Source organism: Polistes canadensis, unplaced genomic scaffold, assembly GCF_001313835.1.
Source record: "Polistes canadensis isolate GaletaPanama2010 unplaced genomic scaffold, ASM131383v1 scaffold_26, whole genome shotgun sequence".
NCBI lineage: Eukaryota > Metazoa > Arthropoda > Insecta > Hymenoptera > Vespidae > Polistes > Polistes canadensis.
The window spans coordinates 818,237-837,883 of record NW_014569573.1 but is presented as its reverse complement, the minus strand read 5'-3'; the positions used below and the strand labels follow the sequence as shown (position 1 = coordinate 837,883).

Here is a 19,647-nt window from a genome sequence, read left to right as displayed (position 1 = left end):
GATAGAAAATAATTTCAATTTATAATATGCAAGAGTTATTTCGAAATTAAAAATCGTTGAAACGTCTCGCGAAAGATCTAAATGTAATAATCTATTAGTGAGAACTTGCTTGAGTTCGTACGCGAGCTAATTAATGCGTAATAATTAACAAAAATAGTAGAACGCGATAAAATAAAAAGAAAAAAAATAAATATAAAAATGAAAAGAAAAATAAATAAATAAATAAATAAAAAATATTAGGAAATATGTAATATGCCAAGCACAATACACAACTTATATAGGCATCTGAACTTTCTTGAATTCTCACGTGATCTTGTAGTTTCTAAATCGTATTTCATGCGAGCCTATCTTCTTTTTCGCGAAGCATTTTTTCTCTCTTATACATGAATATAATATGTTATTCAATTTTAAAATTAGACTACGAAATTTTATTATTACCGTGGATATTTAAATATAAATTTGAAGTTAAGAAAANATATTATATGTATCAAAAATAAAATAAAAGAAAAAGTATGAACCTCTTATGTTAAAACGCACAGAGTATCGGTTAAACGTGTATATGATACCCCCTTCAGGGTATTCAAACAAACAAATGGCAACTAACAAAAAAAAAAAGGTTTAAGGGTTTATTTAATAAAATAAAGATGAAGAAAATGAAAAAGATGAACGTTCATATTGTGATAATAAGATACTTTTTCCCTCTGTGCCGTGGAACGATCGTAGAAACGAACTATTCAAAAAAACGCGTTGCGATCGTTCAATGAATCCATAGATAACCGGTATATAATTAAAATATACATACATACATAATAATGAGGGAAAGTATATAAACGATTCAAGAAAGGCAATCTCTCGATCGTTATTTTTAATCATTATATACACGCATATGCAATTCTTTCGAACTAGCATTCGCTGACTGGTTATACACAGGTGTACGCACGCAATGTTTTGTATATACATACATACGTATACATATATGCATTAAACATATAGTATACATATACATTTACATATACATATACATATACATATATATATATACATAATAAGTTCCTCCTATTCAGTTCGGAACTACTCCGTTATTACGAATCAGGGCTTTTTACGGATAATCAACATGGATAGCTCTGTAAGATGGATTTTAGATTATTAATTATTATCTTATGTAATAAGTTATTAATTATAGATTTTACGTACAAATTGATGTCATTTGTTCGTTTATTATCGGATAAATATATTAAATACATATATTTTTGGGATTACCCCTTTGTTGCAGTCAGAAAATGCGATGATAACATTACGATTTTTACATAGATTGTAAAGTAAACATGTTGTAAGGCATACTTTCTCATGATATAATATGTACAAGTATATACGTTCGATCATTGCAAAAAGGTATGATTACGACGATGATAAAGAAGAAAGAATAAGATGGGGAAAGAAAAGATATACCATGTCAGTTACACGTGAATAGCCTCTCCTTAAAGAAACGCTGATGTTGTAATCCTATATGTGATTCTATAGCAAACAGCAAGTAAACAAAAAAAAAAACACAAAAAAAACAAAGAAAAAAAAAGAAATAAATCCAGAAAAAAACTCTACCGCTATTGTAACTTTCAGAGTTTAATAAAACGTTTTCACTAACAAAAAAAAAAAGAAAATAAATAAATAAAAAAAAAGAAAAAGTAATTTATCGATTTAAATATTGTATTGAACAATTTTTATTCGATACATGAAAATATTTGAATAGATTTTCATTTGTTCAATGGAGAATTAAAATTGATTCAATCATCGAACTTGAAAAGCATTGGGGGATAATTTTATTCGGCAATATTTTTCATTTATATCTCGCCCACGTGATTTTATATTTACGTCATTGGATGATTCGAAGGCTAATCTTTCGATTGCTCGTATTTAACAATTTCCGTTTCTATTTCGAATTAAACACGTATGCACGTATATTTGAAAATCTATCCTCACGGTGCCGAATAAAATTATCGGAATTAATTGAATGTTCCTATTAATATTCTAGAAATATGCGTCCTTCCGGCTTATCGAGGCAAGTATCATAACATTACTATACGTGTTTTAGTTTCTTTTGCCAGGCTTTATTCGTTCAAAGCAAACCTTTTGCAATCCTACTCAATTCCTATTAGAAAATCTTTATTGATAAAATGTTTAGTATCGTTCCTTTCATTCCAGCAACTTTTACTTGGAAATTTTAAATAACATTCCCGTATTTTGCGATACATCATTTTAAAGATAATAAAAATTCATTTCTAACTAAGTTAAATTGTGTGAATTTTGGTTTGTACATGAAATAGATATATCAAAAGTTTCCGCGTATAATACCATTTACGCCATCCATTTTTTTTCAAAGGAACGAAATTAATTAGTAAAAGAAAAATTAGATTACTAGCCTACGGTCGGGAATGCAACTATGTCGTTATGGATTTAATTACGTGATGGTAAAACAGAAGACTACAAATTATTTTTTATTATTTTGTTTACTATCCTTCGTCAAATGAAAAAATAGAAATGTTTCGTTTTACCATCCGTATACGTGTATAAATAAAAATAATTATTTTACATTTAGCAAATGTCTAACAACTTAAATTCAGATTATTCTAATCGATTATGTCGAATTCATTCGAATGTTATGGAATTGAAATTAATTTCTATATTCGAAGAGATATATTTTAATTAAAAAATGAATGTAAAATATTGCGAGAAAAAATTTGTCCATCATTTAGCCAAACATGGAACTCGTAAACACCACACGGTTGTGTTCGTATTTGTTTTCATCAAGTTTCTTGATGAAGTTAACCATCATTTTGCAATATTTCTATATATACCAGCCAGTCGATACAATTAACGGTCGTCGAGGTCGAAGGTCAGCAATCGCAGATGACCCGAGATTGTCCCTCGATTTTCTTCACCTTTCTCGGGGTGGATGGCGCTTTAGGTTGTGACACGAACGATCCACTTGGTTGATCGAGGTCGAGCGTTCTTTCACGAACCCCAACTTGTTCTCTTTTATTTTGTTCGCATTGTTCCTTGCTCACCACCCTTTGGCCCTTCTCTTTGCATCTTCTTTACAGGAAACAGAAAGAGAAAGAACAAAAAGAGAGAGAGAGATACCTCAAATAATTCGATAGTATTGTCCTAATAAATTGATAATAAATTTTAATGACGTAAAACATTATTTGATTAATCAGAAGATTTTCATATACAACCAGGCGTAATTATAAATTTATAAAGAGGTTTAAACCCATATAAACCTATATTTCTTGCACGTGTGGGTGCATGAGCCCACGTGAGTAATGTGACGAATGTTTACAGTGACAGTATCAATCGCAATACTGTGTACACGTGCCTGTATCGTGTATGTGACGAAATGTTAAAGGTGTGTGTATGCGTTTTTAGCTGGAAGAGAAGATTAGTGATGGTGTTGGTGTTGTTGTTAGTGGTGGTGTTGGTGGTAGTGATGATGGTGGTGTATGGAGGAAGGAAATAGGAAAAAGAAGGGGAGAGTGATGTGGGAGTGGGAAAATAGGGGAGTAGGAGGAGAGTCGGGTGAAGCTCGGTATGATGGTAACTTCGACACGATGCAAGTGGGTGGTAGGAAGGGTGGCTTATCGACCAGGACGCAAACCTCGAAAGGCTCAGTATTCGCGGGACCACCACTCCGTTAAAACGGTCGCGCGCTGGACAAAGATTTCTCCGTAAAATCCTTTTGTCTTACAATTTTGCCTTTAAACACGGAGAATAAGAAGATCACAAAAAGTTAACAAAAAAGAAGAAGAAGAAGAAGAAGAAAATATTATAAAAGAAGATTAAGGAGTGTCCGATGCGAGTATCGTCGAACTTTTAGACACCACCTTTTTTTGGTTAAGCGCGCAATTTTTCAAAAGGAATCACAACGTAGAGATAAGCTTAAGCACATCAAAGTAAGTAACATTTGAAATAATAATTAATTGTAGTTTTTAATTAAAATATGAACAATGATCACGCTTCTCGAGAGATTTCGCGTAGTTAGATTTTGTGTCAACTGTCAAATCGAAATGTAAATAAGAGAGAGAGAGAGAGAGAGAGAGAGAGAGAGAGACCTTTAGAATTAGCTTGTGAAATGTTACGAACGAATAGATAAAAATATTGATGGTTAATGTTTTATTTTTTGTTTATCCTATCTACCCACTCGTTGCTAGAAATTGTAGGAAACGATCGGTATGGTCGTTCGCGTGCATAACCCTTGTATATCTCTCTGCGCGCACAGACACGCGAATCTCGTTAAAATAATTCTAAGAAGACGACTCCTCCCATAATACGAAATTTTCTTCCTTCTCGTTATCCGTGTTCCACGTTGTTGCGTCAATTTTTAGATGCCAAATTCCTCGATTGTGTGTGTTTAATACAATAAATTTATTTTTCAATCTCTTATCGTATCCCGATCTTTTCTCGACGACGATCGAGTGACCCAGTTGTTGATCGCTTATTCGTCGAGATATTGTTGGATGACCTATAGTGACCTATTTATCTGAAAGTTTTAATGAACCGGTTGAGGAACTTTAGTTCTCATCACGTGCATCGCAATGTCTCATAGATCAAATGTAAAATAATAACATTCAATTATTACACATAAATTCGGTTTGATATTTTGATAATGGCATTGTTACTAGTACACATTACATTGTATTAGATGTCATAGTAATCCCCTGGTTCGTTCCATTATACAACGAATTTTGATGAGATCAGATGAAAGTTGAAAAGCTTTTAAAGGTAGATCGTGATAGAAGAGGATTATTAGTTATGACATAGGGGTATAGTATGGGGTGCAGCGACCCCGATTAGTAAATTCATCTCGTCCAATATAGGTGAACGGCGGACGTCTCTGGAATACAGCCAAGTCAAAGTCGCAATCGCATTTAATAGGAACGCCAACTGTGAGTCAACGTACGTAGGGGAAGTTTTGGAGCTAAGACGTTTCCATAAATCGTAGTTGCTCCCTTTTCGAGTGTGTTCTGGTATTTCCAACTGGTCGATAAATAGGTCTTCGTTTTAGGTTAAGAATCATCGAAAAACCATGATCAATTTTCATTTGTACTTTTGAATATTGGAAAAATGCAACGCTACGTGGAAAAGAATTAAACGCAAATGAGCTTCCACGGAATGGATCCTGGAAGGATCCATTCGCACTGATTTATTATTTCCACGTTGAACACGAATGAGCCAAGGATGCAGCTTGGCATCTTCCCGGCGAAAAGGTGAACCACCTTGATGTCGTGCTGCCTACGATAAAAGTCGACTTGCATGCGCCATGCGAACTCACGTATTTGCATAAATAATACCCCGGGCCATTTACTTTTATCTTTGAGACTGCACCTTCGATAGGGACTTTAATTGGGTTTTACTAAAAAATTTCGTAAGAGATGATTTTCTTGGTAAAGTTTTGGGTCGTTAACTCTCACGCAGATTCTACATTCCTATTGTATTACGCATTTTTTTTATATCGTTCATAAAAAATCTCTTATCTCGCGTAGGAAGGGAGATAGGTCAAACGTTAAATTATTCGAGCTATACTGGTAAACTCAAATTATGTTTTCTTAGAATTACATTGAAATATACATATTTTACTACGACTATTTCCCCCATTGCTATTTAACTTAGCAATTATTATTCTTACCTTTTTCTTTCTTTGAATTCATTCTCCCGTCATTCATTCAACGAATACCCGACTTAGCCGAAAGGCAAAGCAGAGTGCATAGAAAAAATTTGAGATTCTTTTGAAAGATAATAAGCCATGTCGCGGATTATTCGAATGTGTCACTCTAGTTTGTTAATTTTTCGCGAACTCACGAGTAATAATAACTGAAAAGAAAAGAAAAGAAAAGAAAAGAAAAAAAGAAACAAAAAGAAAAGAAGAAGAAAAAAGAAAGATACCTTCGTAAGTACATATGTACGTGTTTACGTAGTAGGTAAAAAAAGAAAAAAAAAAGAAAAAAAAAAAAAAGAAAGAAAAAAGTAAAAGAGGGGCACGTTTTTAATATGAAGTAGGAGCTCTAATCCAGTCTCTCTTTTTTCTCCGTACTTTCTCGGACTCTGAAAGCTTGCTTGGCTGAAATCCAAAGCTTAGGGAGCAGCGAACTGGTTGTACCTTGTGGTGTGTCTATAGTCGGCCTCTACTACACTACTACTACTACTATTCAACTACTCTACTCTCTCTTTCTCTCTTTCTGCGTTTGGTGGTGCACATGCAGCTGCAGCCATGACACCGGGAACCAGGCCACTGTCCCACTTTACGCCTTTCCGTGCAATAAAGGTTACCTCTTCGTTGTCGTTGTCGTTGTCGTTGTCGTTGTCGTTGAGACGACGTACACGTAACCGACTCCTTACAAACCTCGTTTTAGTGTGAATCGAAAATCAGTAACGTTGAAAATCTATAGAACGAAGGACATGGTATATTTGATGGAATTTGCTAGTAGTCTAGAAAAGAAGAACACAGAAAGAAAGTATCTAAGAGGAGGACACTCAGCATTGTTAAAGAAAAACTTGAGATATCTCTTATATCTAACAAATTAGTACTTTTAAATAATGACTGAATTAAATGTCTTTAGCTAGAAAAAGGGTAGATAATATTTTAAGGGTTTCTATTTTCTTTAAACGTTATCAAAAGTATTTTCTTTATTTTTATTAGTTTTCACTAACACATATATAAGAATTTATTTAATAATTTATTAAGAGAGAGAGAGAGAGAGAGAGAGAGAGAGAGAGACAAAAAAAAAAGGAGAATATTTCGTAAGAAGAATCACAAGAGTTAATCAATGATATTCTTTGACGACAATGGGCCCTATACGTGAATGTAATTCGTACTTACATGAAACGTTAGTAAACAACACCTACGCGTATATATGTACCTACGAAAATAAGTATATAGATACTTAAACGTGCGTCAAGCTTAAATAAATATGGTGCTTGCACATATACCATGTCGCGTATCATTTGTCATCGGGTACGCGTATTGAAGTACACGCAAGACATAAGGTTTATCACTGACGCCCCCACAAACGTAAATTTAATGGAACAGATCTAACGAAGAGTTCGTCGTATCGTTTAAACGAAATTGCATTTGACCATTTTCGATGACGCAGATGTACTTTGTGTATTTTATTTTTATTTTATTTTCTTCCATTTTTCTTTCTTCCCTTGTCGTATAAAATACGCAATATTTTTTTTAATTATTACGGTCTCCGTTATAAAAGTATAATTAATTAGATGAAAGTCAATTAGAAAAAGAAAAAAGAAATATATATTCCGCATAAATTATTTTATCTACGAATGTTATTGCATAATATTATTTTTTTATATACATGTATAATTATAATTTCGAAAAATCGATGCATATATTTGAGATATTAAAAGGATTAAACTCAAGGCTAACGCGTCCGCGTTATAATCGTGCTCTTGAATCTTACAATGGCAGTAACTAGATTTCTCGTGACGAGCAAATACAGACGCATGCATATAGATATACGTAAAGAATTTGCATGTTAATTGGAAATAAAGCGTTTACTCGTCATTCCTTTATCTTTCATTTCGTTTTACTCATCGTGTATATTTTAGATATAACAAACAATAATTTAAAAATAAGTGATTCGACTAAATACCGAATTAAAAAAAGAAGGAAATCTATTAAAAATAATAATAAGAAGAAGAAGAAGAAGAGAAGAAGAAGGATAACAGAAAAAATGTATTAAAAGGATGAAAAAATAACGAACTGTCTATCATAAGGCAGCTTTAAGAAAAAAATACGTGTCTAGTGCGTTATATATATATATATATTATTTTTCCACAGGATCGACACACATCATAGGTAATAACAACTCCGCATACTTAAGAAGTCCTTCGATTAATCGACGTTCCATTGGTTATGGTTTTATTCGTAAAAATAAACTGAAAAATAAAAGTGTGATTAATGTTTGCGTCTAATTTACGATATCATTTATCTCTTTCATAAAGTTCAACGCGCTATGTGCACACAGTGTTGAGTGAATCTGACGTATAAACTAATGCGGTAAATGCGAGAGAACCTGTGTAATAAATCATCATCCTTATTTAGTCCAAATTTAAAATAATATAGGTACGTTCAATTTTAATGCAATATTTCAATCGATCGTGTGTTATACAGTCAACATTTGTCGATCGATCAAAAATACGAGATGATCCTTCGTAAAAGATTGAGATTTGAAAAGAGAAAAAATGGAAAATAAGAAAATACGTAGACAAGAAAGAAAAGAAGAAAGAAAGAGGGAAGAAGGGGGCGAAGAAGGGGGAAGGGGTTAAGGTGGTCTCGTTAAGAGACTGGAAAGAGAACGATCGATGAGAATGAGGCGAACGGTAGAAGGACGAGAGCGCAGCGATAGTTTTCAGACAGTGCAGCTGCACCCCTTGTGTGCCCTGGCTGTTCGATAACCGAGGTGCAACGTCCGTTGGCCCCGAGAATATATCTAGGCCAACACCACCACCACCACCACCACCACCTCCACCAGTGGCACCAGCACCAGCACCAGCAGCAGAATCGGTAGCAGCAACACGAGCTAGCAAAAGCAGCAGCAGTGCTACCAACACCACCCATATCACACCGGTTACAAGTACTCTAACTAGACAAGTAACACTAACACCTGGTGCCTGCACTCTCGACATAATAGACCGATCCACGTGTCTCGTGTTTGTAATGCTTTGTTAGTCAGCCGGCACCCTTGCCTGACAACGACGAGCTTTTTCCTTTGTTTTCTATTTCATAAAAGAATGTATATATATATATGTATGCAAGAGTAAAAGAAAGGAAAGGAAAGGAAAGGAAAAAAAAATGATAAAGGGAGACACGAGGGAGAAAAAGATTCTGCGACGCAACTAGGATGGCTCAATTAATTCAAGGACACGTCTAGGGAAAATCCCCTTTTCTATTCAAATCGATAAGAGAGAAAAAAAAAACCGATACTTCCAATTGGAATTTTTCGATATCCTCGACCCGTTGCCACCTTCCAGAATAGAAGGTTGATAACTCGATCTATACAACACTCGTTTCCTTTCTTAGAAGAACCCTGTGCTTCGATTTATTATCGGAAAATGTAATCATCTTTCGAAAGATTCGTAGCTATTCACTCGAGATGTTGCAAGGAAACACGATTGCTCTTCATTTACTTCGTTCTTTTAAGCTTCGTTAAATTCATTCGTTGTACGAGAAAAATCTCGTTGAAAAAGAGAATGATAGTTATTGCACAAATGAATTGTTTATACTCGTTGAATTTCATTTTAGAAACAATAGAATATCTAATGATAATTGTAGAATAGCGTAAAAAAGGTGTATGGGAAAAAATGGAATTAAAATAAAATACAAAAATAAATAATAATATAATAAAAATTGTATGTTTGAGATAACGTCCACGTGTGCGTTATCATATTTTATCGATATCCGAATTAAGAATATAAAACGTTTAGATTTCGAAAAATATTTTCAAAAATATATATCGAATACATAAATTTACATATTTCCGTATACGTGTGTGTAGGAAATGGTTAGGTATGTTTCTTTGACCTTTTGCGATGTCACGTGTCATGATAAAAATTAATTCAATCGGAAAGATGTGTTTTCCTTTTTTACCTTTATGAAATCGTTTCACGGAAGGATGTCTGTCGTTGACATTTTCTCTAATGAACCAAAAGAATTCTTACAATGGTAGTCGTTAGATAACATTATCGTCTAGCTCATCATACATAATAACATCGATCGAAACATAACATATATGTAACATTTTAGAAAATAAACCGCGAAACGAAGTTATCAGAGTGAAACTAAAGATTCACCCCTCCTTAGGAAAGCCCCCTACTTGCCCGTGCATCCGTTAAAGCTGTTCCACTTTCCACGTCGAGCGTGCAACTCTTCGATAACCCTGGATGATTTACACCTCGCTTCGAGGTTCTATTATTTCGTGCTATATATTATTACAAATTGAAATACGAACTTACTATATACCTTTCTAATTCTAATTTCAAACGTACGTTTAAATCAATCATTGACCATTTAATATTTCTTTATAAACCCTTCGTCGTGTCTATTATTATCCGATAAAAATAAATCAAAACAAAATACGCCTCTTGAAATTTCTTTCAAGAAAATTGATTCAAAACGAATGATATCAAATTGTTAGTTTCAATCATTCGATTCTTTTTTTTTCTTTTACTATGAATCAAAATAATAAGAATTATTTTGGGATACGGGCGTCAATACACAAATGCAGTATTATATTTTGATAGTTGTCACTCACATTGGTTTTGTCGACGTTTATTCTCGTTAAATTACTCTCCCTTTCTCTCTCTCTCTTTCTCTCTCTCTCTCATTCTTTCTGAGAATGCAATATGTATTGTAATAATAATAATCGTGTTTACAGGATGATCACGGCATTACCAGTTCCATCGGTAAAGGTCTTCCACAAAACTTATTATCAAGAAAAGGGGACGAGAATAGGAAATAGCCAGCCAGGAAGCCCATTGGCAGAAAGCGAAGCAGTCTTAGCGTTTGCTGACAAAGAACCACCAGAATATTATTTTTGTGGAAAGGTAAATAAGAAGAATCTCTGTTCGTTTAATATACTCCGATACATTAAAAAGCATCATACGTTAGTATTTCAATTAATTCTTCAACCACGCATATGAAACTCATAAACTTTTCCTAATAGTAGGGAATAATAAATTTTATTAAATCAAACAAAGTTAAACAATTGAAATTAAATTTAAATATTTTATGAAAATTTAATTAAAGCCAATCTTTACATTAAAACTCTCTCGATAATAATAACTCATAGAATGTTTAACAATGATTATATATCCTTGTGTTTTAAACATTATTTAAATAATGAAAAATAAACTGATTGTTATTTTGTCTTATTTCTATTTTTAATTTATATATTCCATTTAGTATTTTGTAATGCGAGTAAAAGTTATTTTTCATTGTATTCCCTTCCCATTTGCAAGCATAAATAATAAATTATTTACGACGCGTTTTTTTGAAATATTTAAATATTATAAAATGCAGTTTTTGTATTAGAAATTTAAAAAAAGCATCGTGGTGAGTCGATCGATATTCGATTACTACGTTATAGTAATTTTAAGTTATTGACGTAGGGGTTATAGGGAGGGAAGGGAGATATTTGTGACGTCATTCGATCCTCGTAGGCGTTAAGAGAAAAAGGACGAAAAAATCTCTCGTAATTTCAACGTGTATCGAGTTTTACGTTTTATTAAGAAGTTTTTCATTTCGCTTGATGGAAGAGTATAATCGACATTTAAAATGAAATTTTTTACTAGATTAATATACGTTCATATCTTTCTGTCTCACATAATTTGTAATTGTTAGTAATTACTCATCGGAAATAATTCGATTGAATTGTTTTCATTGAGAAAAATATAATTAATATCTCATTATAAGTGGCTTAACGCTTTTGATAGGAAAATGCCGATTAAGTATAAATTTAAACTAGCATTAGCACGCGATGTTCAACGAGTTTGAGGCTTGTTCACATTGTCGATCTATATTTTGGATAAAATTCGATGACCTTGACCTTGGTGCTCGATAACGAAAAGTCGAAGGAGAAACTCGATGCTGGAGGTGCAACCGAGCGAGAAACGCGACAAAGAGCTACCCTATCGAGACAGCTATAAAACGTTCGCACAACGAAATTGATCTCCCCGGAGAAACAAAGAATTACAAGATTTATTCTTCTTCCTTTTAAATATAGAAATTATCGAATTTTTTTACTTGTAACTTAATGGATTTAAATAATAATAATATTAATTGAACACACCGTCTCTACGTAAATTATAATTTGAAGAGAACATTTACGAACCATTATATATATTGTCACGTTCGAAAGACAGTGTCAATTATATTGTAACTCGTTGCAAAGTTTAAAGAGTAAATCGATAGGGTCATGTAAAAATTGTCGCCCTTTAATTCTTTAACGCGCGTGTTATATTAGATTTTCATTCGTATATATTATATATAAAGACGGTATATATATATATATATATATATATATTCTTAGATATAAAATAAAATGAAAAAAAGTGTATTAAATAAAATATTTGTTGTAAATATTAACAGGTAAATTCTCTCCATGTTGTCGTGGGATCTTTACTTTTTGGATCCGTTGTGCTCGTCGTTGGCTTAGTTCAACTTGCACCAGGAGCCGAAGCCGCACAAAACTCGGCTGTGTTGATAGCTGCTGGATGTGGTCTTCTTCTCGTCGGTGTTTTATTAGCACCCCTTCGAGCACTTTGTATCAGAAGACAAAAGGCTGCTCAGAAGGATGGCACGCATCAGAGAAGTATCACCAGCATAGACAAACTTCTATCTCAAAACAGGTGAATCTTGCGTTAAATGTTACAAATTATTATTATATATATATAATTGTTATAAATATATTTTGCTTATTACTATTTTTTTAATGAATTATGCTATCAGAGATTTCACTGTTCTGACACCTGACGAATTGGAGGACCTCGTAGGAAGGCCGGCCTCAAGTTTGGAAAACAACAAAACGAGTTCGAAACAAATTCGAAGTACCTAGGTATTGTCAGCCTCGAAGAAGGCAATGCCTTCATCGCCGACGTGCTCGAACACACCATCCTCATCTACATCACCAGGAACGAACTCCTCCATTCTTTACACTCATCGTTTCGACTCACGCGAGCACAGTCTCGTTTGAAAGAAAGTTTTGAAGCTTATCAAAGAAAATTTGGAAATCGTTCGATTTTCGTAATCAGAGGAATAGGATTAAAAAAAAACAAAGGAAGAGAGAGAAAATAAAATTACGACAACGACGACGAAGCACACAGGAAGAGAATTCATTTAACATTTAAACACATTACAATCTTCGATCATATAATTATTAGTTATTCATTCATTTTTTCTCGTTTAGTATAACGCATCTAACTTGTAACACTACTTTCGCTTACGACCGATTGGCGTTTTACTTGATTTATTATTATTATTATTATTATGGTTTTGGGTCCAACGAGGAAAAACGTATGTTTCTGAGATATCGATTTATTGTCGACAGATTCGTATTCTCATTGATATACAAATCGAATCGTTCTACACAAGAGGATACAATATTCATGAAATTATTATTTCATTGAAAACTTTGTATTTTTCACACGGCTGGAGATGAATAAATTCGTTTGTTAGGAAAGTTCCGAAATTTGATCATTATTAGTTCTGAATTGATATAAACTTTGAAATTATATGATATCATTCCAAGCAAACTCACAATTAGATCAACAAACAATTTCAATTTTAATGATTGAGAAATAATCAAGATAAATTTAATTAATTAATTGTAAGTTATATATAACAAGATTGAGTAAGAAAGTTTATAATATTATGTTAATAATAACGATATAATAAACAAACTAAGGCCTAAGCCGAAATAATTATAATTACTATAGTTTATGAAATAACGTGAATAATTGAACATAAATTGCATAAATAAATCACTTGCTTGCATTTGAAATCATAAACAATTCATCGTTAAATCGTAAATTCAAGCATCTGTTATTTCAAAGTATTCATCTATTTAGAATGATTTATTCAGAGATTAAAATAGATTCGATCAAAGCACGTAGTCCACTGAAATTGGCAAGTTTGTGTTTCTAAATCGATTGAAAATCTAATAGATCAACGTAGGATGGTTCGATTAGAGAAACTTTATGTTGATGATCTAACAAGATTAATTCGAGATCAAAGAATACTACGTTTTTTCTTCCTTCAAAAAAGATCGAAGACGAATTGATTGGAATTAATATATATATATATATTATAAATAAATTAGAAAATCGATTTAAAATCGTCGTCGTTCGAACGTGAATATTCACGACTGAAATTTCTCTATGTAGAAACAAAAATGAAGAAAGTAACGTGCTAATTCGACCAATCAAAGGGGTTGCCTTCCCTTCGTCGTACGTTGTTCAAGTTGCGGTCCACTCTTTGTGTTCCAACAAAAATAATTGATATCCAAACGAAAAAAAAAAAAGAAGAAGTAGAAGAATGTATTCAATGTTACATACATTGCAATGCATCTTGCAATCAACATCATGCATTTAAATCGAACATCTTAAAAAAATGATACATTAAAAAAGGTAGAGAAAAAAACATTGAGCGAGATGAGTTATAAGATAAATACATATACATATATACATACATATAAATAATATATATACACACTACTACTATACGCGAGAGAAAACATGAATAACAACATAATCATTTAAATAAACCGAGACATAGCGATGTAAGTATATATATTTCTCGTATTGTAATTTTTCTAATGGGGTTCGCACGTTTCTCTTCCACAGACAACAGAGAAACGTGTTTTCTGTTTTTTAATGATCGTTAAACGCGCGCGTGCGAAATACGTATGTATATTATATTACACGTATTATATTTTCATTGATGATAAAACGAAGAATAAGATCTCATATTTTTTCTCATTCTTATTAGATATTTATTAATTATTGTTATTGTTCTTATCGTTCTTCATTCGTCGAGATAACATTGAATTTTGTGTCGTTTCTCTCTTATAAAAAAATAAAACAACAACAAAAAAGAAAAAAAGAAAAGAAAAAAAAGAAGAAAAAGAAGAAGAAGAAAGTATGTAATTTTATCGAGAAAAAACTTAACTTCGTTATTCCGTTCACAATTTCGTCTACGCCAAAGTCAATTCGTAGGAACCCTTTGTGCATCATCGAAAAATACAAAAAAAAAAAAAAAAACAAAAAATCTATCGATCATGCAAAGAAAAAGAAAAAGAAAAATAACGTCGTTACACGAAGGGTTTAATGAAATCGTTCGTACTCGGAATAATCCACGTTACAATCCCGTCAAGATATAAGTCTGAGCAACTGCCCTTATTAAAGATGATGATGATGATGAAGAATAAAAAGACGAAGAGATGAAGGAGGAGATGAAGAAAATTTAAGGAACAAAAAAAAACAAGAGAAAAAATAATAATATATTAAATGTATATATATATATATATATATATATATATATATATATACGTATATAAATAGTGTATCTCGTGATATGCCGAGACGATCCCCCGCCTCCCCCCTCACCCCAGTGTAAGCGATCGTTTGGCAAATTCTTACTTTCGCTAAAAATGTCATCTCTAACGATAATCAAATTTGTTTAATTTAATATACGCGCGATCGCGATCTTTTAATTTCGCGTAAACAAGTGAGAATGTAATAGAAATGAAAATACGAGTGAATAAGAGTATTATTATCGTTGATGTGTCACGTGCCTAGTAGTTAATATCGTTGAATTCATTATTCGCATAATTGTTTGATTTTTTTATTCTCTCGAAAGACACGAAATTCGCCTTCATCGTGCTTTTAAAGTGATGATTATAATGACATGAAAGGATACATAAATAGTATAATAGTTTAGAAATGCAAATGGAAAAAAGCGTTCTCGCTTTAGTGATTAAAACACCTTACTTTATCAAGTTCCTGCGAAGATTATATTATTAAAAAAAAAAAAAAACGAACAAAACAAAAACAAAAAAATGGTTAAATGGAGCTTAGGCTGATACAATCTTTTCTAGCTTTTAAGCTGATTTTTTAAATGGCAAGATAAACTTTAGTAAAARAAAAARAAWAAAAGGGGGAAAAAAAAAAAAAAAAAAAARAAWAAASRMGRWARRWWAGMYMKWTGKWRKGTAMGAYRGTTRWTSTWWMMTKKYSWAYRMWTYSRAATTCGAACTCGACTCGGTTAATCCTTGCTTAGCTCAAATTTGTGAGTTAAAAAAGTATAGCCTTTGGAATATACAGGGATATAAATAATAATTGAGACGAATGGGAAATTAAATTAAAGAGATAGGTATGTGATAATATGCAGGGTGAAAGATTTTCAATAGGAATTCAACTTTCGTAAGCATTTTTTTTTTATTTTTTCATTTTTTCTTTTTTTTTATGTGATTGTAGACAAAAATTATTCCTCTAAGGGGAATAAAAATTTACATAAAGTTTCGAAAATGTAATATTTCCCTAAGTTGATCACTTTTTCCCTCTCTAAGGATCTTACTTCCTCTGTCATAATAAAATAAATAAATAAAAGATCTTTCTACGTTCCTATTTAAATAGTTCACCCTATACATATATATCTAACAAAGTACGTCCGAATAAAAAGACGAACGTAATAATGGCTCTAAAATCGACGCGCTAATCTCGAAGTGGTCGATAATATCTTCGAATATCTATAGTATGATGCATCGTTCGATGTTAAATTTAATGCTCTCCGTTTATTGGAAGCGCACAAGTTCTTCAAATTTGCAAACAATTTTCAATAGTAGTGTGTTGCGCTAATTATTTGATCAAAATCATTTTCCCTTTCATCACGCTGCGATCATTGTTTTTTTCTTTTCTTTTTTTTTTTTTTTAGAGACGTCACATATAACATTTTCGAGAGAAAGAAAAGGAAAAGAAAGATAGGATGAGATTAGATACTAATTTAGACGAACGAAAGGAAGAAAATGGGATGAACGTAAAGAGATCGTAGACAAACCAATTTTTTTTGTTTTCACGCTAATAAATGATGCAATATTTGCGACGTCAATGAAATTTCGTTTCTCGAATTAGCACATTTTTCTCGCCGATTCTACGATCCCCAATTTTCGACGTCCTCTATTAGAGAAAAATATTAGATAACTCGACGTGTATAGATCACAGCGAATGATCGATAATTGAACTTTGACGTTGTTGACAATTTTACGACGATAGGATAATTAACAGTGTGAAATGAAATGAAAGATGACAAATGAAATTGTATTTCATTCACGCTAGATTAACGAACCCACAACAGTGAAACATACCGAGACGATATTCGTATTGTTTAATGTGCTTCATATTATATGAAACATAAATTGATGTTTAAATGTATAGAAAGAACGAAAGAAAGAGAGAGCGAGAGAGAGAGAGAGAGAGAGAAACTCTTAGATCATAAGTTTTAATTCTTATCGTAGAATGCATTAAGAAAAAGGTTAATAATAAAAAAAAAAAAAAAGAAAGAAAGAGGAGCGTTTAGAGACACTAGATAAAAATCTAACTCTATTTGCGAATGCTTCTTCATATCATAGAACGTATAACGTCCTTTGTAATTCATCTTTTTGCTTCGAGCTATTCTCGTAGTTACGAGAAGAATATTCATTGTCGAAAAAGAGAAGAGATAGTTAGAAGAAGATGAAAATAATGTGCAAAATTTTCAATGAGAATTCAAACGGAAAAGCGACGAGTATTATCGATATATTATTATTCTAATACATTTTTGCTAGAAAACAAAATGTTCTAGTTTTGTAAATTAATTCGTCGCACCGTTTTCTCTATAATTTCAATCAAAAGTTTTTGCTAAAATAACCTCGCTCCTGGTATAAAATGCAGACTGTAGAAAGAAAAAAAAAAAAAAAATAAAAAGAGAGAAAGAAAGGGAGAGAGAGAAAGAGAGAGAGTAATAATTATATGCTAAATATGTACGAACGTGCAGAGGAATTTTAAAGGAAACATATCCATTGAGTCACCAACGCGGAGAAATATTTTTTCATTACCATTAGTGCTCACAATTTCAAAAAAGGGAGAAATAATATTATAATAATATATTATATATCTATATATTACGTGTATAAAAATACGTACATACATACATATATAAATGCGCATGTATTCACACAAACGCTACTTGCATTTTTCTCAAGATCGAGGTCGTATTTGCTGTGGTTTTCCTTCCTTCCATAAAAGAGAGAAAAATAAAAAAGTCGGAGAATGTAAGAGCGAAGGAAATAATATTATATGGAAAAGAAAAACTTTTCGTAATAAGTTTCGCACGATTTTTGCGGATACGTTGCGGACGGTGGAAATTAAAATAAGAAGCAATTATTTTCGAATGTAATGTAAATTCGTAAAATTGTAAGGAGCGTGCCTGACATATTTTAGGAAATTTTATCAGTGTAGAGAAGAAGAGAAAAGAGCTACGAAAAAGAAAAAAGAAAAGAAAAAGAAAAAGAAAAAAAAAACTAATAAGAAAACGAACAAAGGTGGTGGACTTTGTTTTTTTGTAATTTAGCATACGAGAAAAGTGCACGCTTATTGTTGCGATTATTGTCCTTTGTAATATCATAAGAGTAACAGAGAGAGAGAGAGAGAGAGAAAGGAAAAGATAAAAAAAAATAAATGTCGCGATTAGAGGTGCTTTTTTAGAAAGCGAATATGGATCGTTGATAAACATAGTCGAGGAAAATAAAATGGATGAAAGATAAGATGAAGATCTTTCGTTATTAGATCGCGAGATACCGCTTAGTTTTGTTCCAAAAATATCTCGGGCATGATAGGCTTTAGAGAGAGAGAGAGAGAGAGAGAGAGAGAGAAAAAAAAAAGAAAAAAAATAAGGAAAAAGAAAAAAAAAGAAAAAAAAAAAAGAAAAAGGAAATATAAAAGTTGGATTTCGATAGCGTGCAACGAGAAAGCCATCGTCGTCGCGAGATAATAAAAAGACATTAAATTAAAATAAAACATTCAAAAATTGCATTTAACCTTTTGCACTCGGGTGAACCAACAACTCAAAACGATTGTAGCAAATCGATTCTAGCACTCGAGTACAGAGGGTTAATTGATATCCAAATAAAACTCGACACGATTATAGGAAATTTAAAAAAATTATTAGGTAAATATATAATATACAATATATTATATAAAATAATACCGCGCTAACGCGAGAGACGGACTTTAGGACAACAAATGGAAGAGGAAAAAAAAGAATTTTTATCCTGTCGTTATATATTAATAAATATATCTATAAAGTATGTATATCCACGTGCTCGATACTTTTTGTTCGTTGATCGAACTCTTCCGAACTAATTTATCGATAATCGTGTATGATTTCGATCAAAAAAAAAAAAAAAAGAAAAGAAAAAAAAAGCAAAAGAACAAATAAAACAAAAAAAAAATTATCATAAGAAACGTTTGTAAAATTCATCGAAAACGAATGTCAAGGTAAAGCGTGTAAATAAATTCCTATAAATCTCTTCTCATTCATCGTCGTTAGAATTCGTTGAATTTTATGAGCCAACGTAATTGTCAAATAAAAAAAATCAATTTTTTGATCGTCGATTAATATATTAAAACTATCTATTATCATAATTCTAATGAAAAAAAAATAAGAGAAATAAAAAGGTAAAAAAACTTCAGCCATTACGATATATAATATATTCAATAACAAAATGTCTTCTTTAAACTGGAGAAATCATAGCCGTCTTTTTATCGAACTTTATCATATCACGAATGAAGCTTGAATGGTATCGTCTTCTAACGATTGAAAACAAAAATAAAATCATCTAATTAATCGTGTCTAAATTACGAAATTAATTATGATCTCTTACGATACTTGGAACAGTTATCAACGATATTTATACTTAAATACGTATAATGATTAATATACATGCATAAATACATACATCAAAGCATACGTATAATACAATATAAATATATTATATATAGTATATAATATCGAGAGAAAAAAAAAAAAAAAAAAAAAAATAAAAA

At 31.9% G+C, this 19,647-nt stretch overlaps 1 protein-coding gene across 1 annotated transcript; it reads left to right on the top strand.

The window, feature by feature from the left end:
* The first annotated feature begins 3,603 nt into the window (after positions 1-3,603).
* On the top strand, positions 3,604-12,848 carry LOC106783835. Its single transcript, XM_014742744.1, has 4 exons — positions 3,604-3,947; positions 10,446-10,614; positions 12,158-12,417; positions 12,518-12,848. Exons 2-4 carry the CDS (start codon positions 10,447-10,449, stop codon positions 12,621-12,623), a joined length of 534 nt encoding a protein of 177 aa, XP_014598230.1. The 5' UTR covers positions 3,604-3,947; position 10,446; the 3' UTR covers positions 12,624-12,848.
* The last annotated feature ends 6,799 nt before the right edge of the window (positions 12,849-19,647 follow it).

Coding starts and splice junctions, on each gene's coding strand:
- LOC106783835 (XM_014742744.1), top strand. CDS start 10,447: ATGATCACGGCATTACCAGTTCCATCGGTAAAGGTCTTCCACAAAACT. Junction 10,615..12,157: donor AATATTATTTTTGTGGAAAG/GTAAATAAGAAG, acceptor AAATATTAACAG/GTAAATTCTCTCCATGTTGT. Junction 12,418..12,517: donor AAACTTCTATCTCAAAACAG/GTGAATCTTGCG, acceptor TTATGCTATCAG/AGATTTCACTGTTCTGACAC.